We start from the raw sequence: 27687 nt of genomic DNA, 5'->3' as shown, positions 1-27687 counted from the left end.
AGCGGCTTAGTCATGCTTGCCACATGACCCGGAAGCTGTCTGCAGACAAACGCCGGCTCCCTCGGCCAATAAAGCGAGATGAGCGCCGCAACCCCAGAGTCATCCATGACTGGAACTAATGGTCAGGGTCCCTTTACCTTTACCTCATGTCGGCAGCTCTGAAAGCCAAGAGATGCCCCTTGAGGAGCCAAGATTGGGCCTGGGCCTTCAGTTGCTGACCCATACAGCAGCAAAAAGCCCTGGATGTTTAAGAAAGGAGAACAAAGCTTTAAACACCCTCTAGTTTAAGACGCAATGATGGGGCAGGCCCAGCTCTGAGTGGTGTCTGAGTATTGTTTTGGGTGATTCTCCAGAAGCAGGTTTTGAAATGCTCAAGAGGAAGAGGTGCATTTGGGGTGGGGAGAAAAACAAGGAAACAGTTTGTGGGGGTTTATGCAACGGCTCTCAGACACTGATTGCACCAGCTTACTGATGCAGCAAGCCCTTTCGACTATTGTGGAATGAGCACAGTTGCTGCTTGGGTTGCAGGGATGACTTGCACTGAACTGAGCCCTTCAAATGCACACCCTTTGAGGAAATGCCGCCAGGGAGTTGCTAAACGCAGCGATCGTCACCAGCTTGGACGGCTTTAAAAGGGAATGAGGCGAACTCACGGAGGATAAGGCTTTCGGTGGCTACAAGCCACCATGGCTCTGCTCTACCTCAGGGGTGGACCTTGCTCTTTCAAAGTTCAGCGGCACCCTGCGTGAGGCCAAAATTTGCCCACCCGCAGCCTGGTCTCTCATCTTCCGTTCTGCTCAATACACTACTTCACAGTTGTGGCGCCCTGTGGCGCCCCCTAGGCTCAGCACTCAGTGCAGCGGAACCAGTTACATTGCCTTAAACCCCCCTCTGTCCACCTCCACAGTCTACCTGCAGCACTGCATGAGCCTGGTGAACTGGCTTTGGGGAGAGGTGACATTTCCAATGCTGCTTACAAAACAAATGGGAAGCCAGGGCCCAGTTCGTTCTCAATATGGCATAAAGCCTGTGGCTGGGAGAAAAAAGGCGGCCCCACCCATTTTAGGCTATGGCTGTGCCCACTGCCAGCTTGCACCCCACTACACAAACAAATCCTGCCCCCCCCCCGAGGTCATGTGTCCCTCAGTCCCTTGTGTTGGAAGCACAAAGCAGAGATGACTCCGTGTGTGACACAGGGATAATTCTGCAAGTTCTAGCCAGTCTGAGAGTTAGCTGTCAATGAAGAAGAAGAAGAATTTGAAGCCAGAAATTGATTGAGATCTGAAAGTTGGAGGAGATGGGAGGAGATGGGAGGTTGTTTGGAGGAGTTTCCCCCCTGAAAGACAAGCCCCATATTCTGTTCAGGTTATTAGCGGTAAAATGTGACCAGTTTCTTTTCTCCCTGAACTCTGTCTGCTTTCTTCCAGTCACTCTGCTAGCAAAAGAGGTGTCCAAATGGGCACAGTCATAGCTCAGTGGCACAGCAACTGCTCCAAACGCAGGAAGTTCCAGGTCCAACCCCTGTGGTTGCCAGAGAAGGCTGGAAGAGGACGCTGGCCTGAAACACTGGAGAGCTGTTGCCAGTCACTGCTGAACTGGATAGAGCCATGGTTGGACTCAGTATAAAGCAGCACCCTAGTAAGCTAAAAATGAGGGAGCGGGGCAATAGGGAAAATGTATGAGCAGCCATCAGTGAAATAGGGTGAGGGAGCTGCTGCCAGGACCATTGGTTGCTGTAGTTTTGCTTGTTTGTCTTACAACAGAATTGTTTAGTTGTTTATTGGTCTTGTTTATATCATTTTGCAATTTCTGTATGGAGGAAACTCACCCTAGGCTGGAGGTTGTACCACTGAGGACTCGTGTTGCTCCAGTCCCAGGAATTCAACGCAATCTCCACTTCTCCCATGAAGAGGTTTCGGCTCAAGGCATCGTGATGCCAGACAGAGAGGTTCAGGATCCGGCCCTGCAGGTCAGCTTTCTCAATCTTGTACTGCAAAGCCAGGAATGTTGCAGTAGTGCAGGAAGAGGAGAGAAGCAAGAAAAGGGAGAACGAAACAAAACAATGGGAACGAGCCTAATCAACCCTTCTGCAAGTTAAGTTCGTAAGATATAGTCCTGCCGCCTGGGGCAACCAAGCCCTCTTTTGCCTGGGGGAATTCTGGATATTTAAAGAGTGGTAACCTATTCCCTGTCTAGCATTCCCTTCTTCAGGCTACATATGCCCAGTTCCTTCAACACATCCTCACAGGACTCTTTTCCCATACCCCAATGACTGTCTTCCTTGCAGTCCTCTGAACCCTTTCCAGTTCCCCCAGGCCCATGCAGAGCTTGTCTGGGGTCCAGGGCAGAAGTCCCCCATCGGCTGGGAAAAACAGGGCATTCTTGGCATGACAATGTAAGTCCAGCAGGCCCCTGGCAAGGCCCCCCCCCCAGCTTAGCCCTCCAAGGCCCAGGGCAAGTGTACCTGGCTGCCCCTCTCTTTGCACAGGCCTGAATTCATCCACATCCTCCTTAAAGTGTTCTCACACCACTAGGAGCTACAACCCTCACCTTAAGGGTCTCGTTGAAGATGGGATCTAGGCTCCTCTTCTTGACAGCAGTTTTTCTCTTACTGTGGTTGGATTTGTCAGGAAGGAGGTAGGACTTGACGTACCTGGGAGGAAGAGGACGGAGCAGTGGTGTAAATGCCACTTTGGTGTGCTAGCTAGGCTAATTTCTACATGCAATCACACATGCTCCATCCAGACAAGCAAGAGGTGTCATCAGACATTCCAGTCAGGCAAAAACTCTTGGGGTGCAAAGCAGGGCCAGGGAGAGGTGTGATCTGGGGAGAGGGCCAAACAGAAAGGGCTTGAGGGCCCCATTTGTCCCCTGGGCTTGGTGTTCCCTGCACCTGCTCTAAAAACCCACCTGCAATAGTTGTGCTGCTTGGATAGATCAAGGGAGTTGCACGGAAGCTGACAAGTGACAGCTAAGAGCAAGCAGAGGTTGGATGGCGATCTGTCATGGATGTTTTAGCTGAGATTCCTGCATTGTAGGGGGTTGGACTAGATGACGCTTGGGGTCCCTCCCAACTCTATGATTCGAAGCCCCCCCCCCCCCCAACCCCAAACCTACGGATCTGATCGCTGTTTCTTGGCTTCAGCCAAGTCTCGGCACTGGATGACTTGAATATGCAGCGCCTTCTTCCTGGAGTCATACTGCAGGGAGAACTGGATGCAGCCGCGGACGTCCACGTTTCCAATGTCGTTGTCGCTGAACACGCTCATCATGCTGCCACTCATCTGCAACAAAGCAGGCAGGATCAGGGTTAAAACAAGAAGAGGCAGGATCCAAACAGAGAGCATGGATGAGGGACAGGAGATCCGGGATGAGCCCAGAGCTCTCCATAATGAGCCTTCACAAGCAAAAATGAAAGAGAACATAGAAAAGTGCTCATTATTCCCAAGTGTAGCCTGTGCAAAGGAGTCCTGCTCTTGGTTGCAATAAATTACTTTGCCACTCGCTAAGAAACAAAAGGGGGGAAATCCTTGGTGTGAGCAGAGGGGAAATGCAAATCTGAGTTCTGAAACTAGAAATCAATTCATCTAAGCCTGATGGGCCTTTGGAACCAATTCATTTTCTGTAGCCTTAATGGCAATTTTAAGGGTTTCCACAGGGATTTCTGAAATAAAACTTTTTCTATTCACCAATCGGATGCCTACCCCAGGGCAGGTGACAACCTCCCTTTAAAAAGGCGCATAGCTCAGTCGGCAGAGCATGAGACTCTTAATCTCTGGGTCGTGGGTTTGAGCCCCATGCTGGGCAAAAGATTCCTGAATCGCAGGGGGTTCGACTAGATGACCCTTATGGTCCCTTCCAACTCTATAGTTCTATGATTCTATGGTTTTCTTTGTATAGTTTTGTCTCCTTCTACCCTCACTGCCCTACCTTTTTTTTTTTTTAATCTGTGCTTTTACTTCCAAAAGAGAGGGTCCTCCTGGAGACTAGCAATGGACAGAATTACCTCTTGGTTTTTCCAGATTTCTGTATTTTTCCAATCTTAAATTCAGTTCGCCCCATTTCCACATCAGTCTGCATTTTTTTTTAAAGTCCATGTGAAAAATGCCTATTCATGAAATTTCCCCTAATATAATGTATTTGCTTGTGTCGTTTTCATTTATGCACTTTTGCGCACACTTCCCAATCGTGTGAACTGTGAGGTGGGTGGGGAGGAAAATGAATGGGGGGACGTTTGTCTGGAACTGGCTGGGAATGATGCCGAGTGGTGGGAGGCTCCAGCTGAGAAACCCCCTAGGGAAGCCATGGAGGAAGAAGGCTCAGACCCAGGGGACTGGTGGTGGACACAGAAGACAGATCAGAGGAGGGAGGAAGGTGGGAGGTGGAAGACACAGGAGGCTTGAGTGAAGAAGAAGACCCAGAGGCAGGGAGCCCTCCAAGGAGGGGCAACAGTTTCACAGTTGCCCAGTCCCTCTGCATTGAGCTCCCCTTCTCCCTTGACTCCACGGTCACACAGAACTTTACACATAGCTGAACAGAAAGCAAGAAAAGCCCAGGGTGGGGTGGGGGGAGCTCCTACCCTCCAGAATTTGTGTCTGCTTGGAAGACAGCCGGAAAAGGTTTAGAACAGGGGTCGGCAAGGCTTACTGGGCATGGGCCAGATCACTCCTGCGGAGATCCTGTGGGCCTGACCAGCGCAGTGCAACACCGGAAATCGTGTCTGTGCATGTCCGTGGCACTGGAAATTGCTTCTGCGCATGTCCAGGCGCCAAAAATCATGCCTGCGCAGAAGCAATTTCTAGTGTCTGGGCATGCGCAGAAGCTGTTTCCAGAGCCGCGGAAGAAAGTCCCTGCGCCGCATTGCACCGGTTTAGCGCAGCACGTGAGGACTCGCCGAGCGGGCGGCTCGCTTCGGGGGCAGCTCATGGGCCGGTTAAGCGACCCTCATGGGCCGCTTCCAGCCCATGGGCCTTAGGTTGCCGACCTCTGGTTTAGAAGGAGGAGGAGGTGTCAAGAGCCAGTCTTGGCAATGTCTTCACTGAGGGTAGCTGTGACTGAGTGATATCTGTGGTATACTAATTTCCTGAATAAAACAGCTGACTTTACTTTGAGTCTCCCTTCTGACCTGTTGATGAACCTGCTCCCCTGATAGCCCCCTGACAGATTGCAAAGTGAAAGTCAATATATTTTCTCTTCCATTCCCCATGCTAAAAAGCTGCCCCCGTCACTGAGCCACTGCTCCTCCCACGTCACATACTGTGGATGAGCTTAGACTGGAAAACGAGGAACTGGTGCTCATCAGTTTATTCCGGGAACCCACTGCATTGTTCTTTGGCGGTGATGTATTCAAAGTGCTTTCCTGGCCATTTTCAAGACTCTCGTTGCTCTAAGGATGTAAAAGACAAGGTAGGTAACAAATCAGTTGGGAGAGCATGAGGCTCTTCACCTCAGCGACATGGGTTTGAGCCCCACATTGGACAAAAGGATTCCTGCACTGCAGGGAGTTGGACTAGATGACCCTTGGAGTCCCTTCCAACTCTATGATTCTAGGAAAACGGGAGCTTATCCTCACAGCCTTCCTACAATGTAGCACCTATGAATAACAGGGCAATTTCTGGACTTTTGAACTTCAGGACCCCACTAACTAAGAGAGCTACTCAAATACCAATGCTGCAGGCAGAGCTGAACTTTCCGTGCCGCAGGAGTGATTTTCTAAAACAACAATAAGAACCCTCAACTCTTCCAGTGGAGGGTAAATGATGGACAGGTTGTACCTGATTTTCCAGATTGGGAATTAAGGTAGAGAAAACTCTATAATTCTATGATGACATAAACATAAACAAAACAGCCACTCAGTTTCTTCATGAAAGAACATAAATCTTAACCCAGTCTCAAGTCCCATGAACTAGGACACATGGTAGTTTTTACTTGGCTTGTGTTTACTCAGGCCTCTATTTAGAGTACACAGTGCTCAAATCAAGGGTGGGCAGCTTGTGGCTCTCTAGATAGTGCTGGACTACAACACCCATCATTCCTGGCCACCGGCTTTGCAGGATGAGGCTGAAGGGAGCTGTAGTCTAACAACATCTGGAGGGCTGCGAGTTGCCCACCCCTGGTCGAGAGGGAAAATGTTATTCACTTCCCTAGCAACACCTCATACCTGCATGGTGACCATGATGGCTGGCACGCTGCTGTTCTGCTGCTCCTCTTCTCCAGTCTCTGAGCTGAGGCTACTAAACGAGTCACTTCTCTCTGCATTAAAGGATAGGGGCATTAGGGGAGGGAGGGAAACTCAGTTCTGTGCAAGAAATAGAACAAATACATAGCAGGGCATCGTGCTTCCAAGCCTCCAAAGAGCTTCAGAAACACAGTCTTCTTGCTATCCTTGCAACAACCCGGTAGGCGACTCCCATAATACTGATGAAGGACTGAGGCTAAGAGGCTGTGGCGTTATCAAGCCACTTCACCATGAATGGTCTGTGGTGAAATTCGAACCAGGGTCTTCCTGATGGGTGGCTCAGCCAGCCATGATGCTGTACAAGGCAGTAAATTGCTTGGGAACCCCAGCTTCCCTGTGCTGCATGTCACACACACCTTTCAGCCGCCGCCAAGGGAGGCAGAACTGGATTAAAGTGTGCTGCAACCTGCCCTGGGACTTTGGAAATCACTGTCTCAATTTGCTTAACCAGTTTGCTTAACCTCTGCTTTTTCTCACGCATGCACACACACTAAGTGTCTCACGCATGCACACACACTGGGTGGCATTCAACTATGTGTTACTTAGGGTAGACCCACCATAATGAATGAACATGGCAAAGTTAGGCCCATGAATTTCAATGGGTCTACTCTTCAGTAAAATGTAATTGAACACCACCCTGTGTGTGATGCTGTTGTTGATGCTGTTATTTTACCTGGCTTGTTTTCAGGTATCTGCTCTGGGGACTGGATCACATCTTGCAAAGTCAAGTCAGCCATCTAAAAAGAGAGAGAGAGAGAGAGAGAGAGAGAGAGAGAGAGAGAGAAGCCACAAGCTGGGTTTAATGGTCTCATAATAGGAAATGTATTTGGATTCTTATCTGCATATGCAAACAGCATCAATTACTACCACCCATCCCTCCAGAAAGCTGATCTGTGACACTCATGCCAAAGGAGCACAGATAATGAAAGCACCTCAGACCTCCCAGGCAAGCGATCTGTAGGTGAAAAACATAAAAACAAAAACCTGCTGCCTTCTGCATTTAGAGTAATGCAAACAAAGACCAGCCGCCTTCTCCCTGTAGGTTTTAGGAAGCCTGGTTCTCAAAATGAGGAACTGGGATGTTGTTGTTTTTAAAGCATGTTCATTTTGAAGTTTCATTCAGGGAGCCAAATCTGTGCCTTGACATTTTCAGGAGCACCGACAGCTGGTGTCATTCTGTTGCCTGCTCCCCACTGACCTATTGGCAGGGTCAGGATGAGCTGGCATCATCAGACACCTACCAAGGCCCAGCCCCCGCAGGGGAGCCCTTTGCCAATCCCTGGAAATCCTCTCATAGCCTGAACAGAGCACGGAGATGGAATAATGCCACCCCCACCCACCCCGCTTGTGCTTGTGCTCTTCCTTTGGGTGGCTGCGTGGGTGGGACACACAGAGAGAAGGCAAGAAAAGAGGCAGCGATGACGGCAGCCAACAGGAAGCGAGCCGACTCAGAGAAGGAGCACAGGCATTTTTGCCCAAGCGTCCCTCCCCATGCTGCTGCCCACCTACAAACCGAACAAACCCTGGAGACCTCATTGCACATCAGATTTAAGAGCCTGGTTACAACACACCATATATTTAAAGCACACAGCTCCTTGGGTGGCTCGTTTAATTTCACTGCACACAGATGGTGTAGTGACAATAAAGATTGTTGTTATTATTATTATTATTATTATTATTATTATTAAAAACCCTTGGTTTTTTGTTAAGGAGGCTGAAAGCTGTTAGGAGACCCCTATCCCCCTCGCAGAGCTACAATTCCCAGAGGCAATCCCTCTTCCCAGGAGACTCTGAGAATTGTAGCCCAGCGAGGGGAATAGGGTTGTCTCCTAAAACTCTCAGCACCCTTAACAAACGGCAACTCCCTGGATACTTTGGGGGAAGCTATTACTGTTAATGGGTAATAAGAGCGCTTTAAATATGTGGCCAAGGTATGGGCTAAGATTCAGCTGCCTTCTGAACATAGAAGGAGAAATTTGGGCAGGGGGCACCACCATGACCTATTCCTCAGCCTGAAAAATGTGCAGGGCCAGCCCCGGAGGTGGGCATGCCCCCCTCCCAATCTTCAAACGCCTTCTGCAAGCTATCAGGTCATACCTTTGCCTCACATCCTGCTCCCTGCAGCCTGAAAGGCAGGGAGGGGCAGAAAGAGAGAGTGAAGCAGTGGAAGGAGGAGGGAAAACAGGTCCCACCCCTTTTTTGGCTCTGGCTCTGGCCACAGATAATTATTTACACACACACACATGACAGATAAGATAGATTCACTATTTGGAAAGCTCAAGTTGGCCTTTATCTCAAGCAGAAACCGCTGAGCTTGTGTCTAACCAAAAGCAGAGACCGCAGTTCAGTGGCAGCGACACACTTGCATGCAGGAAGCCCCGGGTTTAGCACCCGTCATCTCTTGCTAAAATGCTAAGACAAAAGGTCAGGGACCACAACAGAACTTGGGAGACCGGCTACCAGTCAGAGTAGACCATGCTGTGCCAAACAGACCATCAGTCTGACTCAGGCGGCACACACACACACGTTCAAAAGCTTGTTTTATTTTTCCTCGCAAAGAATCCTGGGAACTACAATCTGTTAAGAGTGCTGGGAAATGCAGGACTGTGAAGAGTAAACTACAATTTCCAGTACAGTGGTACCTCTGGTTACATACTTAATTTGTTCCGGTGGTCCGCTCTTAACCTGAAACTGTTCTTAACCTGAGGTACCACTTTAGCTAATGGGGCCTCACGCTGCCGCCGCACCGCCGCCGCATGATTTCTGTTCTCATCCTGAGGTAAAGTTCTTAACCCGAGGTACTACTTCTGGGTTAGCGGAGTCTGTAACCCGAGGTGTTTGTAACCCGAGGTACTACTGTATTCCTGCTGAGGCAGCAGGCACAAAATGTGTTTCAAATAGGCTTTAAAGGTCTGGCTATCAAGAGCTGCTAGACAAGCTAGTTATCTCCTGCCTCCAGACAGCATGCCAGTCGATGGGGAACACAGGTGGAAGAGGACTATTGGCCACTGTGGAAAAGTAGACAGGTCTTTGGTGTGACCCAGTATGACTCTCCTTATGTTCAAAATGTGCTAGGTGCTGCTCCAGGACTTTTGTTTTGAAACACAACACAAGCCCCAATATCAAAACCCACTTGGAATATTAGATGCCCTTCCATAAATGGGAGATGAAGAGAAGGCTTGTTGCCTTGTGGGCAGAAGGTCCCAGGTTCAAGACTTGTGGGGTCATATCCAACTAAACTGAAATCAGAGTAGACCCATTGGGATTAGTGGACCTAAATTAATCTTGCCCATTAATTTCAATTGATCTACTCTGAGCAGTACTAACCTTTTGGTCTGAAAACCTGGGCAGCTGCTGCCAATCAGTGCAGGCAGTACTGAACTAGATGGGCCAGTGGTGTAAGGCAGCTTTCTATATTCCTATTCCGCCGCCCCGCCCCCCGTCAAATAGGTTTTGTTATCACAGTGAAGCTCACCCCACCAGCCAAGTGAACTCACCTGAGTCTCTTTCGACATGGATGGCTGAGGATCTGTCTCACTTGGGAGCCTATGAAGAAATGGAGAGATTTTCCCTCTTTAGGTGAAAGCTCTCTGGTTCATAAAATTATTTTCTTTTTTCTCCAAGGAGCAAGTTCTGCATCCACCTCATACGTTTAAAGCACACACCCGAAAAATCCTAGGATCTGTAGTTTGTTAACATTGCTGGAAACTGTAGCTCTTTGAGGGGTAAAGTACAGTTCCCAATATTCTTAACCACGAATAAAAATACATTCAAATATAAACACATTTACACATAAAAAAGGATGCTGATAATTCACTTGGAAGTCATGCAGATCTTTGGTGAGCCTCAAAGACCCAACACCAATCTCAGCTAATGCTCACTGACTTTCTGATGAACTTAGACCACAGCCTTATCACAAACACATTCCGCTAGTGCAGAAAGGAGATAAAGACATGTACTCAGTCTTTGGTTTGCTAAACTCCATATTTCTTTGCAGGAATCTGCCCCCTGCTTACATATAGGCAAACAGCAGTGACTGCTGCCCTCTCCTCTTGCCCAGCAACTTGGCTAAGCAATGCAATTCTAAACATGCCTACTCAGAAGCTATCGAGGCTTATTCGCAGGTATTGAGGCTTATTCACAGGTAAACTGGTTTAGGATTGCAGCCTCATCTTTGTAGCTACAAGATTCTATTAAGCCAGTGGTTCCCAAATTCCCCCATCTGCCCCCATGGACAACTTGAAAATTATTTAGGGTCTTAATGATTCTTCTGCCTGTTGTAGATGTGCTGTGCTAGATGCCGCATGATTTCCAACTGCATTTTTATTGCTTCCTTTATTCCTTATATACTGCATGTTATTGTGTTACAGTTCAAATTCCACAGAATGCATACTGTAAAACATAAAACACAATTTAAGAACTAAAAGAAGCAACATGAATAGATTTAAAAATCAAGATGAACCTTTGATGAGATGCAGGTGCCAAATCCTGTCTTCAATCTCAAATCCACAGACATGCCATGGACCACCTGAATGAAGCTCACAGAGCACTGGTGGTCCACACACCACAGTTTTGGAACTCTTGTGTTAAATCATGGAGATGTTGGCCCGTCCAGATAATGCGCCCCCTCTGACATCATCCCCAGCCAGCAGGGCCAAAAATCAGGAGCGATGGGAACTGTAATTCACCAACATCTGGAGGGCCAGAGGTTCCCCAGTCCTGTGCTAAAACACTGCCTCCTTTAAAAATATTTATCTTCTTTATCCATCTTGGTTATTTAGGGTTAAATGGTACGCTATGCTAACTGCTTGGCTATCAGACACATCAGGATATTTTAAAAAGGTAACCCTAGGTGCAAAAGCCCCTCCAATTTTCATCAGGACCACAACCAGTAGGGAGGGATGGTATAACCAGTGCTATTTTTTTCTAGAAAAAGAGGTGCCAAAAATTACTATCAACACCTCCCTTGTTCTCTTAGAATGACTATGCCGCCCACCTGAGAGGGGCCAGAACTGAGTTCCAGTGAATTCCATAAAGTATAACCCTTCTTCCCCAGCTGCGATCTTTACTAAAAATCACCCCTAAGCTGCAATTCACCTTAAACAAAGCTGCTCTCATTATTTAATACCAAGGATTTGATTTCCCCCCCTCTAAGCCCCAGACATGACTGGTAGCCCGGCAGTTCACATAGGATGTCATTTGGCCCTCAGCTGATGCTATTCATCCTAAGAACCAGCTTTTAGTAGTAGTAGTAGTAGTAGTAGTAGTAGTAGTAGTAGCAATAATAAATATTAATAATAATAATAATTTATTTATACCCCGCTCATCTGGCTGGGTTTCTGGGCGGCTTCCAAGACAATATTAAAATACAGTAATGCCTCAAACATTAAAAGCTTCCCTAGACAGGGCTGCTTTCAGATATCATCTACAAGTCTGGTAGTTGTTGTTCTCTTTGAAATCTGGTGGGAGGGCGTTCCACAGGGCAGGTGCCACTACCAAGAAGGGGTAGCTTCTTGCAGTGAGGGAACCACCAGAAGGCCCTTGGCGCTGGACCTCAGTGTCTGGGTATAATGATGGGGGTGTAGATGCTCCTTTTAGACATTGGACCCTCTCCCCTGGAGGAGCCAACATTCCCTAATGAAAAGGCAAAGTCCCCCCCGTCCACACACCCAAACTGCCCATGCTTCTCACCCGTCCACTGCATCCGCCGCGTTCTCCTCCTCCACTGGGGGTTCACTGATCACCTCCAGGTCTCCTAAGCTGGCTCGTTGCTTTGGGTCCTGTTCACCTGCTTTGTGACAAGTAAAAGCTGCGTCTCTCCGTATGTCGCTTGTTGGAAGCCATGTGGGGAGAGGGGGGGGGGAGTGCTCCTGTGCTCAGGTCCGGCTTGCAGGCTTCCCACAGGCATCTGGGTGGCCACTGGGAGTTAGAGGATTCTGGACCAGATGGGCTATTGGCCTGATCCAGCACACTCTTCTCATGTTCTTGTGATGAGGAAGAGTCTTTCCCCTGAGGGCCGCATTCCCTTTGGGGGGGGGGCACATGCAACTGGTGGGCAGGGCCAGGGGCAAAAGCAGGCAGGACAATAAATATAAATTTTACCCTTGTATGGCAGGTTAGTTTCAACACACACCCATCTCTATCCTCCATCCAAGCAAGCAATAGGAGACAGATGTTTGTGTGTGTATGTTTGTGTGTGTGTGCATCTACATACAGACACACACATATACAAGGTGTGACTGGAAAGTTCAGTGAATGGTCACAGAAACCGGACAGCGAGAAATATTTGAACATACATACCTTACAGGCCTTCAAAGTAGCCCCCCTCTGATACAATGCACCATTGACAATGTTCGTAGAACTGTTGGAAACTTCTGGAGAAGTTCTATTTTCATACTGCTTTCAGTTCCCTCCTCACAGCAGCTTGGATGTGTGAAATGTTGGAAAATCTGTGCCCTTTCAGTGCAGATTTCAGTTTTGGGGAAAGAAAGAAATCTGGTGGAGCCAGATTGGGAGAATATGGAGGGTGGGACAACTCAGTGACCTCAGTAACGATTTCACGTGAAATATGCAATTCTTTCACCATCATTCGGACGGACAAACGCCGATCCCGCATCAATAACTCATGAACTCTGTCGACATTTTTCGCCATTCTGCTTGTTGAGGGTCTGCCAGACTGAAGGTCATTTTCGATGGTTTGCCACCCTTCACGGAAACGCTTAAACCACTCATACACTGTCTTTCGAGTTACAGCTTCATCTCAGTACACAATTGTGAGCATTTCCTGGGTTTCTGATGCCGATTGTATGTTCAAATATTTCTCACTGTACGATTTCTGCGGCCATTCACTGAACTTTCCAGTCACGCCTTGTACATATCTTTGTGTGTGTATTCTAAACTGTCTTTAATATTGTGTTTTAATGTTGTAACATGCCCTAGGACCTTAGGGTGAAGTGTGGGTAATACATATATTATTATGATTATTATTAATTGTTCAAGGGCACATTCTAGCCAGGCAAAAACACTCAAGGAGAATATAATGCAAAGCAAGTGAGAGGAGTGACTCGGGGAGATTGTATGTGACTGGAGAAACTTCTGAGGGCCAGATAGAGGGGTCCAGAGGGCCACATTCAGCCCACAGCCCTGAGGTTTTGCACCCCTTTCTACAACACCTTAAGGACCACAGACTCCCCCATCCCACTTGTGGACTTAAATACATCCACATCCCTTTTGCCCCCAGTTTAGAAGTGTGAGGAGAGAGATCAGCGCTTTAGCACTGCAGGGATGGCAGCCAGGAAGAAGGTCTTGTCTCTCCCTTACCTTTGGGCTTCTTCTTGCGACGGATGGAAGCCCGGACAATGTCTGAGCCAAAATGATTGTGCCGGTGCCGCTTTGAACGGACATCGCTGAACCAGTCCCCTGACAGGATCTTCAACCAGCTGGGATCCGAGACGGACTCACGCAGTTTGCTTGAGGGAAGAAAGACAAGCGAGCAGGTGAGGATTGCTTTTCTAGAGCAGAATCTCAGGCTGCTCTAGGCACATTTACCAGGGAGTAACCCTCACTGAACTCAATGGGAGTTACTTCTGAATTGACATATGTAATGTTGTGCCGACTTTCTCAGAATAAGTAACCCTATCCTATATCCCAGAGATGCAGAACCTGTGTCCCACCCCCAAGTGCTGATAGACTCCATCTCCCGTCAGCCTCAGCCAGCACTGCTAATAGCCAGGAATTATGAGAGCTATAGTTCAAATATATAGAGGATCAAAGCTCCCTATGCCCGGCTATCTGGCCATGGAATGCTGGCTGACTTTTGGGGGCAGGAAGTTACAAACTGTGGAGTGGGGTGACAGAATGGTAGCACCCTGGAAGAAGGCATGGCAGGCTGGCTAGAATTTTGAACTGAAGCACTTCATTCTGCAACATTTTGTTGCAGGCTTTGGCTCATATGAAATAATAAAAATAAAATTTACGACATGCTCTTTACCAGCAGTTCCCAGGGCAGTTTACAACAATTTTAAATTCAGCATTAAAAACAACTAAAGCCAATTGCAGTCGCAGGAACAGGGTGAGGCCTGAAAACATACATCGCAGGTGTCTGAGGCCAGGGTGAAACGGCACATCTTCAGCAATTGCCAAAAACTGCACAACAGCTGCAACTCGCCATCACTGGGCACCATATTTCAGAACCATTTCAGCTCAGAACCATTTCTGAAAACCTTTTCCACTCAGGCAGCTGAGCTAGGAAATCCTTCAAAAGGTGCCTCATAAATTCCACGCCAAATGCCCACGAAGAGAAAATCCACAGACTGAAAAATTTCATCCTCCACTTGCCTCCAACAATTCCTTCCTATATAGACAGAATCAAATGAGGCTGCTTTATACTAAACCAGACCATTGTGCTCTCTAGCTCAGTATTGTTTACACTGGCTGGCAGCAGATCTCTGGGGTTTCAGGCAAGGGCTCCCTCCCAGCCCTACTTGGAGAAGCTGGGGATTGAACCTGGGACCTTGTGCATGTAAAACAAATGCTCTGCCAGTGAGCCAGGGCCCCTCCCAGAACTTTTACTGACTCAGGTGAATTATAGCTACGATTTGTTCCATTCCAGCTAAAGAAAGTGTGCTCCTTTGTTAACAGAACTCAGGTTAGGATTGGGGGGGGGGGGGGAGCAGCAGAATACAAAATAAACCAGCCTAGCCAGTTTGTTTTGTATTGCTTTTAAGCCAGTTGCCATAATGAGAGAAAGAGAGGGAGAGGTTCTCAGCCTGTTATTTTCTCCTCAGCGGTATATCTTTCACTTTTTAGCAGAGCCCACTAAGTCTAGTTTTGTCCCCAGCCTCCTCCCTGCTGAGTTCTTCAAGGGTATCATTGAGACTATCAGTGCCACAAACCTGGAATGACCATAAGAAAAGCAAGCAAGGCAGGTGGAGGCTTGAGAAGGCAGATTGGGGTTGGTGTGTGGGGTCTCAGAAAGAGCCTGTCCTTGTCCTGTTTTTTGGTTAGCCTAACTGATGCCATTTTGCTTCTGTGAAAAACTGCCTGCTTTAGAATGTAGGAGGGTGAGCCACAAATATATGAAGACCAGATAACGTTGCTGGGCGATTTTCAGGAAAACCTCCCTCTGCCAGGCCACTCTCCCCTTCAAGGTCTCCAGGCAGGGTGTCCTGCTTCAATCAGCGCAAAGAAACTCGAAAGGGGGAAAAGGAGGGGGGTGCCTATAAAAAGTATGAATGAAGGCTATTTGCGGTGGCTTCACCATCACACTGGTGAGTGTGGTTTGCCCGTTCTGTTTCACTCAGCTGAATAAATTAGTGATTATGGGAATCTCCTCTGCCTACGGCATTTATTGGTTTTTCGGTGACCAATGCAGCTTGGGCCCGATTAGCAGACCCCAACAGGTGGGGCAGTGCCCTAATAGACCAGACTCCATCAGCTGGTCCTGGTATAAGGAAGCCTCTGTGTCCATACATGTTGGAGCTACCACCACCAAGCTGCTTCTCACCTGATGCGTCCTTCCTCCGACATCCGCAGCTGCGAGTCTCTCCGCAGCACTTCCGCAATGGCGTTCTGCTCCTCCTCAGTCAGAAAGCTGAGGTCCAGCAAGGAGTCCATGCCAATGTCTTGATCCATGGGGGACGGGGGGGGGGGGGAGGGAAGTACTCTGTGTGAGAGTCACAAGCCAACTTCACCAGGGTCTAAACACTGCTCTTCTGAAAGGCCCGTCTGGTTTGGCTTGTCAGTACATCATCTTGCGACATGGAAACGGGAGGTCCAGCCAGCGGGCCAGTATTATGATCCCACTCTTTGCCATAGGTTCAGCAGCAGTTCTCAAGAAGCCTTCTAGGTGATGCTCCATGGGAGACTACACTCCGTCCTGATCGACCATTTTGAGAGACAAGGCCACAACCAGCTGAAAGAGAAAGGCAGGAAAGACACAATTTTAATGCCAGAAGCTCATTCTCAAGTGGAACACATTGATGTTAATTTAAAAATCAGTTGAACCGCCATGAATTCTTCCAAAGAACCTTGGGAACTGTAGTCGGCTGGGCCTCTGAGACGGCTGTCTGAGATCCCTAGCCCTCCCCCCACAAAACTACAGTTCCCAGAGTTCCCTGAGGGAAGAGGGAATGACGAACAAGACCGTTCTACATCTGTGCTATATAGATGTACCTAAACTAAAGGGTTTGTTTCCCATTACCAAGTACTGCTTTTGTGGAGAATGTCTCCCCAGGTGATTCTGGGAAGAAATCTGTTGACACGTATTCCTTGTCCTTATGTTTAAACACCTCCTTGTGCAACGCCCTCCCATCATTATGGTCATGGATCAAGGATGGTAGCAACTGCAGCCCAAAGCATCTCTTCAAGAAACTGCTTCAGGAGTTCAGCTGTACACTGGTGGGAAATGAATAACAATGCTTCTGGATTATGGTTTTTCAAAGGAAAGCCGAACTGTGGACATGGAACAATTAGACACAGCAGGGGTACTACGACAAGTCATCCAACCCCAACTGTGTTTACGGAGAAAGAGACACAGCTAGAGTAGAAACAAGGCACACTTGCAGTGCATCTGTGCTGTATCCTGAAGATGGAAGAGAAACGCAGTGGAAGAGAAACACAGATGGAGTGCCCTAAATCAGGACACTTTGCAACAGCTTCTGTGCAACTCAAGGGGTGCAATTCAAGCAGACTGAACTAAGGCCTTGCCTGTGCTTTACATTTAAAGCCGTAACATACCACTCTAAACAGTCATTCTAGGGATTTGCATTTTGTTGTAATTTTATGATGTTTTAGGATTTAAAAAAAATCTCATACACTATTTTGAATTGCTCCCCTAAATGTTAAGTAGTCTATTCAATTCAGTTCTCAATTAAAGGCAAACCTAGCTAATTTGCACTTTCCAGTACAATTTGCAAGAGAAACACTTTGTAATTCACACTTCTCCAAATTTTGCACTCCAGTAATGTGTACAAAATACATATACTAAAGTAAACTGCGCATACAAATACCTATTAGTGAAAACAAACAATAAGAATGCACTATACTAGGGGAAATAATTCTGCCTTGGGCACCAAAATACCTTGGACAGGATCTATAGATGTGTATTCCAGATGTGTACCCCTGTTAGCCTATACCGATCCAAAGGTAAAAGGTGCATTTTAGAGGCTGAGAAGCTAAAGATCAAACAAAATGCAAAAACCAAAAGAAAATGCTACAATAATGCGGATGTGGGTTTCACATTCCTGTTGCCTTGAGTTCTTGCTTTGTCAGCGTGCTATTGTGCAGGATGCCTCAACCTGCCACTTTCTTGGACCACTTCCTGTATCTGATGAAACAGCCCCTGAGCGACAAAAGTTCATGTCTCAATAATCTGGAAGAGGCATTTTTACTCAAGTCATATTAACATAGCCTCTTCACTTGCCCTGACCACCACTTCTGAACTGAATGTTATCCAGTACTGAAATCCCATGTTAAATACAGATATCAAGCATTCAGCAATTACTTCAAAAATATTCGAATATTCAAAAAAAGAAAGAGAAAGGAAGAAATACACTGGTGACGATTCAGCACCCAAACATGTAGATGAGACAATAATCCTGCCATCCAGAACAATTACAGGGAGGTTGTGCCTTTTCAGTGGGATGCAAACATTTGTACAACAAACACCTTCTGCTACCCCCAACCCGCAAAACAGGGAGCAAAGCAGGAAACCCAGTTTGACAGATCACAGGATGTGATGTGGTTTGTGCCTTTATCTATAGCAGATAATGTGAACACCCAGATTAGTTTAAAACACTAAAAGAAGAGCGCTGCTGGATCAGGCCAAACACCCATTTAGTCCAACATCCCTACATTAGCTGATGGACACGGGAAGCCCACAAGTAGATTATATGAGGCAATGGCTGCCCAGTAACTGCCATTCAGAGTCATGTCACTTTTGATCCTGGGTGTTGTAGGTACTTACTTACACAGCCACAACTTTGCATGGCTGGGTGGGAAATAAATAAACAAATGGAGAGCGGAGGAAACCCATTCTCGAGCGGAGGAAACCCAGAGCCCTTGCACCGCCTTCCCAAAGCCAAAAATCCGCACTAAAATGCTGGTTAATTTTCAGGAGGGATTAAATATATGTGTATATTATTATGCAAATTTCTGCAGCATGTGGAGAACTTAATTTAAGACTGGAAAGCGGAGAAACAAAATTGAGACCATCCCGAGGGCTGTGTGAAAAAAGGCTTCTCTCTGCCTGTCCTGAATCTCCCACGATTCAGCTTTATTGGGCGACCCTCAGCTCAGATGTTATGAAAGTAGGATTACTTTTAGGGTCACATTCAATTTCTTTCCATATTTGGGGTGTTATAAGTGATTCCTAAGGGACGCGGGTGGCGCTGTGGGTAAAAGCCTCAGCGCCTAGGGCTTGCCGATCGAAAGGTCGGCGGTTCGAATCCCTGCGGCGGGGTGCGCTCCCGCTGCTCGGTCCCAGCGCCTGCCAACCTAGCAGTTCGAAAGCACCTCCGGGTGCAAGTAGATAAATAGGGACCGCTTACCAGCGGGAAGGTAAACGGCATTTCCGTGTGCGGCTCTGGCTCGCCAGAGCAGCGATGTCACGCTGGCCACGTGACCCGGAAGTGTCTCCGGACAGCGCTGGCCCCTGGCCTCTTAAGTGAGATGGGCGCACAACCCCAGAGTCTGTCAAGACTGGCCCGTACGGGCAGGGGTACCTTTACCTTTACCTTTAAGTGATTCCTAAGCCTAGAGTAGGTCTGGAGGCCCAACTTTATACCCCAAGATCTACATTCTTTCCTGAGCAACCTTTTGGGAGGCACATGTGGCCAGAGGCAAAAGTGGGTGGGGCAACTAATGCAACTTTTACCTTTGTACAATGGGCTAGCCCCCCCCCCCTTCCAGACAAGCAAGAGGGCCAGGGAGAGATGCAGCTTGGAGAAAGTTCCAGGGACCAGATGGAGAGTTTCTGGAGGGCCACATTCAGCTCCTGGGTCTGTGGTTCCCCAGGAAAGCTGGGCAAGCTTTGCCAGACTGCTACCACTTCAGTCCCTCGCAGACACATGCACTCCCTTCATTTTCAGCCTAGCCCTTGCCCAAGTCCAGGATGGAACTCTGGGGAATTCCTACTTGCAAACACACACACCTGCATGCTGGAGAGATTTCAGTGGGCTTTTCCTTTTCCTTTTTTACAGCCACCTGAAGTTTACTCTGTGCAAGGAATCACACCCTGCACAAACACAGCCTCTCCCTCCACACACATACACACACACACACACACACACACACACACGGGCTCAGCTCACAGCTTCCAGTCTGTTGCTCCCTTTCCACAACATTTCTCCGGTTCAGGTTCAAGCCCAAGACACGGTTAAACATTGCTTGTTATTTAAAGAGCGTTCAGGCACTAAACAAAAAGGTTTGTGGATGTTCCAACTTTTGCCTCACTGCTTAGCAATTATGCAGGTGATCACAAAGACATTGCGGCAGGTGTTTCCTATTAAGGGCCATGTAGTGAGGGGGGGGGGGCTCTGTTAATTACTAAACCTGCCCATTTCAAAATCACTTTGGTCAAGAATGCCAAGATACAGAGATTCTGATCATTTGTAGCATAGGCCCAGTCCTATAATCTGTAGTGTAGCAGTGGGTAGGTTATGGAGAGATGCAAGGAAGTACAGATCTGGGATTTTTTTTCAGAGCAAGGGGTAATGGACAGCCCCCCACCCCTTGCCAGGAGCGGGGAATTTGGTGCAGAAAAAATGTCTTGGGTCAGGACAGTACTCATTGTTTGCAATGGGTGGCAAGAAATTTCAGGGGTGTGCCATATTGCTTACTGAATCACAGGAACGGAGTATAAACAGGCAGCGCTGTTTCATTACTATAGGTTATTTACAGAGATGGGAAACCTTTTTCAGCATGAGGGCCACATTCCCTTCTGTACAATCTTCTGAGGGCCACATGCAAAAGTGGGCGGAGCAATAAATGTGAATGTTTCCTTTGCCCTGTAGGCTATAGTCTACATACTGAGGGGTGTGGCCAGTGGAGAAGAGAATGTGATTGGGGAAGTTTTCCAAGGGCCACGCAGCCCTGAGGTTCCACACCCCTGGCCCTGGGTTATATCAACCACATTTTATCTAAGACTATGTCACCTCCCCCGGCCCCCATCCACCTCCTCTCGGACAGTCAGCAATCTAGTTTCTAGCTTCCCTCTGAAGCTTGTGTTGGGAAAGATATGGTGCATTCTTGGGCAACTGGATGGAGGAAGGTTGCATAAGAAACAGCCAGAAATATCATTATCTCCAGAATGAGGCAACCGGCTTGCTTGACAAAAAAAGAAGCCAGTCTTGGTTGTTTTTCCCTTGCCCAAAACTTCTGCCAAAGCTCTCTCAAACAGAGAGAGGGTTGACTGGAGAGCTGTGGCACCTAATACCAGAGGGCAAAGGGTGGTTCAGGAGACAGCCTGGTTGCACCTGGCTGCTCAGGCATAGTGCTTGATGAGTAAGGGGTGGAGCAGACACGTTTATTCCATTTTTATAAAGCAGCATTCAAAATTATTTCTGCTCCTTCAGGTTATCACCATGTGCCAGTGGCAGAGAGAGCATCAAATGACGACAGATCAGGAGAAACCTTCTGTTGTTGTTGTTTTTTGGCTTCTGTATGTTCCATCTGAACTTTTCTTCAGCCTGAGGGCTACATCTCTAATACGTAACTTTTTTGGGGCAACATTCCAGTGGTTGGTGGGTCCAGAGGAAAAGCAGAAGGGGCAGAGACAAAAGTGGGCAGAGAAATGGGTGGGACTCTTCCCTATGCACCGTAGGTGACATCCAAGCTGGGCAAGAGCAGGGAGTTTCTGCAAGCACAACTCAGCCAAGCCACAGGCATTATCACAGGTCAGCCAGGCGAAAGAACTCAAGGAGGGCACAGAGTGGGGCCAGTAGGGCCTGGAGAGAGTCCTGAGGGCCAGATAGACAGTCCTAGAGGGCCACATTCAGCCCCAGGCCAGAGGCTCCCAACCCCTCTGTTAAAATACACACTGTGGGCTAAACACACACAGCTCCTTCAACTGCTTTTCTCTCTGCCCCTGCAACTCATAGGCCACCATATCCACACACAACCCAACATGTTTCAAACACTTCCATCTACAATAAAGGCATGCAAACGTTTCTGCAAATAGTTTGTGGTCATAAATGCCTGACTTTGCATAATGGTATTTTGAGTAAACAGCTTGGCTTGTGGAATGGGATGTGCCTCGTCCCCAAGAAAGGCAGGCAGGCAGGCCTGCCCCCTGTTTTGAGGATGGAGGAGTGCCTTGCCCCGCCAAGGAACAAGGAAACGGGTCTCTACTCCAACCCAGAGATCCAGTCCGGGATTTGCCTAGCGCTCTTCCCAGAAAATCAACATTCAACTCTGAACCAGCCCAGCTCAGCCTGCTTTCCACCCTCAGGGACTCATTCCCCTGGGACAGGAAGAAGGAATTCTCCACTCCCCCCCCCCCTGTGTTAACAAGTGCCCCACAGGCAGATTGGCGGCTGTCAGGCTGTTTTGCAGGCTTCATCCCCAGCCACCTGCAAAAGAGACCCAACCCTTCTCTCCCTTGATCTTCTCCCCACTCCCTTCAGGAGTGTGCAGCTTGCAGCGAGCCACAACTTGTGCTCCCCAATCCATCTGAATCATATTCAGCCCAAACCTGGCAGCAGCCATTCCATCAGGGTGCAGCAGAGGAAGGCGGAAAAGGGATGCAGCAGGGCCACCTTATGGGCACAGCTAAGAGTCTTGCACCTTTTGTGCCTCCTTCCCTGAATTGCTCCACTCTAGCTGTTCATTAGAACAACTTGCAACTGATAACTTTGCTTCGCTGCCACTCTCTCTTTTCTCCTAAACCATTTTCCTTCAGTGCTGCGTCTTTTTTTAAACTGCAAACCTGAGGGCAGAGACTCTCATTTATTGATTGCTTGATGATTTGTAAGCCTCTCCGAACCACTCTTAAGCCTTAAGCTATTTTCTAGTTTTAAAGAAATAAAATCACACCAGGCATCTGTTTTGCTCATTAAACTCAAGTTATCTTTTAAACGGCAGCATGAAGAGTTCTTGCAGTTTCTTGTCTTTCCAATCCTAAATCCAACTCGCCACATTTTTTCAGCAATATATTCATTTATTTATTTTAAATCCACATGAAAATTTGTCAGCACTTTAGCCTGATATACACATTTGTATATACAATTGTGAATGATACACACATTGCAAGCAGTCCACCCCCCTTGCCCCTAATATAAGACATTTTTGTATGCAAGTTGTTTTCATGGTGTTACGAGAATTATAAGGTCTAAGATATAAAATAAATGTACCAAGCAAACACATATATAAATATATAAACCGCATGTCTGAAATAGTACAGGAAAAAAGTCCTGAAACCATTTTGTTTCTCCCAAATTGACCTCAAATGTTTCTCTGCAAGGAGGGAGGAAATGGGAAAACCCTCCCCATTGTCTCTTCGCTCACAAATCCTGCCTTAAACCTACAAAAGGACTTTATATGGGCTCTTGGGTACCCCATAAGGGGAAAGGAGCAGTTTTTTCTTATAACAATAGCCAAGTGGGGGATTTGAACCCTGGTCTCCCTGGTCCTAGTCCTGCACTCTAACCACTATGCCACAATGGCTCATCAAGTTTCCTTTCATAAAAACTCAGGAGTGATTAATAGGCTGTATACACTGAAGTCTATCCTATGATCGGGTTTATGACATATAGTTTATTTGCATGGTGGCAAACCGCTGCTGTTGAAGTGAGATCAAATGCAGAAGTTTCCCATCCTTCTGGCACAAAGGTGTGTGGTAAAGTGATTGGGGGGGGGCACTGTCACTAGGTACCTCTGATTGTAGCCCTGTGAGGGGAACAGAGGTTTACTAACAACTTGTAGCACCCTTAACAAATGACAGTTCACAGGATTATTTGCGGGGGGGAGCTATGGGTGTTTTAAAGTGGCATAATACTGCTTTAAAAGCATACTGCAGATTAGGCCTAAATCCCCCCCCCCCCAAGCTCAATAGGGCCTATTGCCAGTTAAGTGGATGTTACCTTAAATCTTAACTGGATAAAAAGGTAAAGGTGAAGGTACCCCCGACCGTTAGGTCCAGTTGCGGACGACTCTGGGGTTGCGGCACTCATCCCGCTCTATAGGCTGAGGGAGCTGGCATTTTTCTGCAGACAGCTTGCAACTGGGTGAGCTGCCGTTGTTCAGTCCCAGCTCCTTAACTGGATATGTTTGTATGTATTATGGGATTGCTGCAACTCAAACACATTTCTTTTCTTGTTTTTGTTACCTTTGCAAATATTTTTTTAAAGAATTCAAACATATTAAAGTAACATTTCATATCTTGATAGGCACTTAAGTAAGAGATGAAAGGCAGCAGCTCAGCATTTTTGTGTTCAGACAACCAAGAAAGAACCAGTTTAGACAAGGCCTAGATCTTGCCATGTGATTTAGAAACAAGAAGCTGTTATGCTAGAAAGGGATCATCATTCTATATAATATGGCATTTAAATCAATGTGATACCACTTTAAACAGTCAAGGCTACAATTCCCAATCAACTTCACAGTGAACTATGGGAATTGTAGCTCTGTGAAGGGAATACAGTATGGGCCTCCTAACAAGTCTCAGCACCCTTAACAAACTACAACTCCCAGGATTCTTTTCAGGAAGCCATGACTGTTTAAAGTGTTATCCTAGTGCTTTAAATGTATGGTGTGAATGCAGCCAAGGCCAAACATGTTTTGGAGCATCCCGCCCCCCAGCTGTTGTTGGACTACAACTCCCATCACTCCTGACAACCAGTTCTGCTAGCTAGGGATGGTGGGAGTTGTAGTCCAACAACAGCTGGGATCCCAAGTTTGAGAAACACTGAGGTAGTTAAAAGCAGTGCTTCAAATTTCACAGTGACTAAAGTCATGACTGTTCATTAAGAAACCAACAACTCCAGGGTACATACATGCTTTTAGGTTTATAAAACACCTGCAGTCCAAGTGTTACAATTCAGCAACCAGTACAGTGGTTCCTCGGGTTACAAACACCTCAGGTTACAGACTCTGCTAACACGGACGTAGTACCTCGGGTTAAGAACTTTACCTCAGGATGAGAACAGAAATTGTGTGCTGGCGGCGCAGCGGCAGCAGGAGGCCCCATTAGCCAAAGTGGTACCTCAGGCTAAGAACAGTTTCAGGTTAAGAACGGACCTCCAAAACGAATTAAGTTCATAACCAGAGATACCACTGTAGTCCCAGATAATCAGCAAATATTAGGGCTCGTCCAGACTTCTGTTTGCCCTGCCACTTCCCTTCCGGGGAATCCCACTGCTTTCTGCGAAATCAGAGCAAATGTCAATCAGGTTTTTCTGAGGAAAGCGGCGGGGCAAACGGAAAACTGCTAGGACCCGAGCCTAGAAATATTGACAGGAAAGCTCTCAGACCCATGCTTACTCATCACACGACAAGCGGAAGTGTGGGAGATTATAGAATCGTAAAGTTGGAAGGGACTCTGCAGATCACCTAGTCCAACACCCCCCCCCCTCCGGAATGCAGGAATATGCATTGTCCCATACCGAGAATCGAACCTGCAACTTTGGCGTTATCAGCACCATGCTCTAACCAACTGAGCTAAGCAGGCTCCCTCAGTCTCAAATGATTGTGGTACCATGAGCATCCCTTGAAGGCAAAGATGACTACTGTCTTGAGGAAACTGCCAGAAACAAACTCAAGGACCAGAGTTCTTCTGAAGAACTAGGACCTTTACAGACACAAACAAACATGCCTCCTCCTCACACAAGGAACCAATGTGGCTGAAGTCTTACCACACTCCTAAATATGTTCAGGTTGTGGTTCTATTTCTGTCTCCGATGGAAACAAGAGAGAGGTGCTCAGCCACTATTGTGGGCGGGATACAGGAAAATAAGCAGTATACAGTGCACAAAATACAGAAGAGCACAGCAGAAACAAAAGCACAAGCTGATCAAACTTTTGCAAATAGCCCCGTGACACACTAAAAGCACCTACAAAACTCCACCTGTTGGACACACAGGTACACCTTAGCCAAACAAAGAACACCCTCAGCCATATATACATTTGTATACAGCACACACCCCATACAAATGAGTTCAGGGTATTAAACATGCGGGTTGCCAACTTTAATTGGATTAATCAATCAAACAATTAGTTGATTAACAGATAAAGGCCAATCTTAATTGGAGGGACTGCAAGTTAAGGGTGCCCTTGTTTACTTTCTGAGGCTATCAAACAGGGAACGAGACAAGAAAAATATTAAAAGGAGAACATTCTCCCCAAATACGAGCAGTAGTTGTTGCTTTAAGACAGCTCACGTCCCTCCAAATTCCGACTAACCTAAGGAGAAGGAACCTAGTGCTGTTTGACCCCATTGCACTTTCCTTTATCTATCTGCACCCAACTCTGGGGTGGGACACTACAGTCTCCGTTTTTAACAGCTCATGGAGCCTGGTCAAGCAGTTGCACATTTTGTGAGGAAAAAACATTACTGTCCAGGAGCAACTTGTTTCAGAGCAAAGGGGGTGATGACAGGCAACAGCACTCCATGTTTGATTCCCGTCTAGGGATATGTGAATCTGTCAAATTTGGATTCTTTCATGCTCTCATTTTACCAACCTCAAGTTCAGTTCACCCTGTTTCTGAACCAATTGGCCATTTCCCCCACAAAAATCTGCACAAAATCCATATGCATTTTCACATCAATTTCTCCTAAAATATGCAGTTTGGTGCCCAATTTTATCTAATATAAGCTTTTTGCTAATCTTTCCCTCTAATGCAGAGCAGTTTCGTACATCATTTTCACCAATCTCTGCATTTTTTGGTTTGGCAAACTGCTCTACAAAAATTCAGAGAAGTATGCATTTTGAAGGACAGCTATGCCTTCGCTCAGGAAGTGCAAATCAGGTAACTCTGCGTGAAAATGCAAGCCGAACAAAACGCTCCCGTTTTTGCCAGCTGCTAAAAGCACAGGCATCTTGCATGCAAAGGGATGGATGGCCTAGCCACTGCCAGTTCACTGCCTTTGCTGTTTTTATTGGGGTTGCACATGTGTCACCTCTGGGACAGCAGTGCACTTTGGTAATTTTAGACTCTAGAGACAATGGTCTCCTGACTGGGGCCGGGGAGCTTTAAATAGTAATGTGCATTCCTTCACTTACTTCAAAATGGTTACATAGGAACACAGGAAGCTGCCTTACACTGAGCCAGTCCAACAGTCCATTTAGCTCAGTACTCTCTGCACTGGCAGACAGCTGCTCTTGAGGATTTCAGACCGGGAGTCCCAAGACCTTTTGCATGCAAGGCAGACGCTGCACCACTGAGCTATACCTTCCCCTTGACTTCAGAGACTACAATTGTAAAATTGGCCCTGCTGTGATTGGAGACTCTCCTGCTCAGGTGGGGGCTCTACACTTTTGCCCCACAGGCCCACCCTGGCAGAACCACTAGCTCTGAGGTGCCTGGGGACCCCCTTAGGAGACCCCTCTCTCAGTGGGACTCCATCACTTGGGAGCTGGGTCTGCAAACCAACCGTTCTTTCACACAAACACCCCCTGCCCTGCCAATCTTCTTGGGTGCTCCATGCGAAGGGGGAAGTGTGGCGCCTTTGAGTGGTATCAAAACAGGAGAACAGGGCAGGGTAGGGCAGGATTTTGTGGCAAAAGGGTCCCATAGCATGCAGAGTGTGCAGGGGGGCTCCCGGAAACACAAGAACGCTGGCTCATCCCATTTTGAAACCAGTGAAGTAAAGTAACAAGCGGGGCCCACCTTTCCAAAAAAGAAAAAGAAAAAAAGCCCCCATTAAATCCAAGCCTAAAATGACTGAAATTGCACCGCGGGCAAAGCATATGTATAATGTAGCTCTCGGGCAACCAGCATGGGCAAGCGGCCATCACACACAAATATACGTACGCTTCCCTCCAGGCACTCCCCAAACAGGTATTCGCAGCTGAACAGGATCTGGGAGACGGAGAGACAAGCAGAAACTTGAGAGCCAAACCAACTCCGCAGCATATTACACAGTTCCTTCCCTCCCGGATCCTGTCTCAGCTCTCCCATATGCTCCTGCAAAGGTGGGACTCCTGAGTCTCACGCCCGAAGCATTTGCCAACAGGAAAGGAGAAGGAGGAAGTTACCTGCCCAGGTGGGGTCCCTATCCTGCAAGACCCAGCCGGCCAGAGGATGGTGGGGTGTGCGCGACTGAGTGTCACTGTGGCAGCAGAAGGATCCTGGAGGAGCCTCCTCGGCTCTTTCTCGAGCAAAGCAGAAGTTTGCTCTCTTGAGTCATCCCCACTTTCCTCTTCCTCCTCTGCCTGCCTTGTACTTTCTCAATGCAGCTCAGAAACAGCCCTAGCAGGAGAGCTAAGGCTGAGTCAAGCGGGGGGGGGGGGGGG

General features: G+C 47.5%; 1 protein-coding gene across 3 annotated transcripts in view; it reads right to left on the bottom strand.

Moving 5' to 3' along the window:
* SYTL1 (synaptotagmin like 1) overlaps positions 1-27687 on the bottom strand; it is a 32846-nt gene extending 5159 nt beyond the window's left edge. Inside the window, exons 1-12 of one of the 3 annotated variants that reach the window (XM_079986107.1) lie at positions 27430-27687; positions 27206-27253; positions 15744-16151; positions 13559-13707; positions 11930-12029; positions 9736-9784; positions 6912-6975; positions 6161-6252; positions 5258-5386; positions 3118-3284; positions 2551-2653; positions 1829-1990 (exon numbers count right to left, since the gene is read on the bottom strand). In XM_079986107.1, coding sequence (XP_079842233.1) covers positions 1829-1990; positions 2551-2653; positions 3118-3284; positions 5258-5386; positions 6161-6252; positions 6912-6975; positions 9736-9784; positions 11930-12029; positions 13559-13707; positions 15744-15871 — 1143 coding nt within the window. In that variant the 5' untranslated portion in view covers positions 15872-16151; positions 27206-27253; positions 27430-27687. The remainder of the gene's footprint in view (positions 1-1828; positions 1991-2550; positions 2654-3117; positions 3285-5257; positions 5387-6160; positions 6253-6911; positions 6976-9735; positions 9785-11929; positions 12030-13558; positions 13708-15743; positions 16152-27205; positions 27254-27429) is intronic. The other 2 variants (XM_079986106.1, XM_079986108.1) reach the window with 2 other exon arrangements.

Source organism: Podarcis cretensis (genome assembly GCF_951804945.1).
Source record: "Podarcis cretensis genome assembly, chromosome: 8".
NCBI classification, from domain to species: Eukaryota; Metazoa; Chordata; class Lepidosauria; order Squamata; family Lacertidae; genus Podarcis; species Podarcis cretensis.
This window is presented reverse-complemented; position numbering and strand designations above follow the sequence as displayed.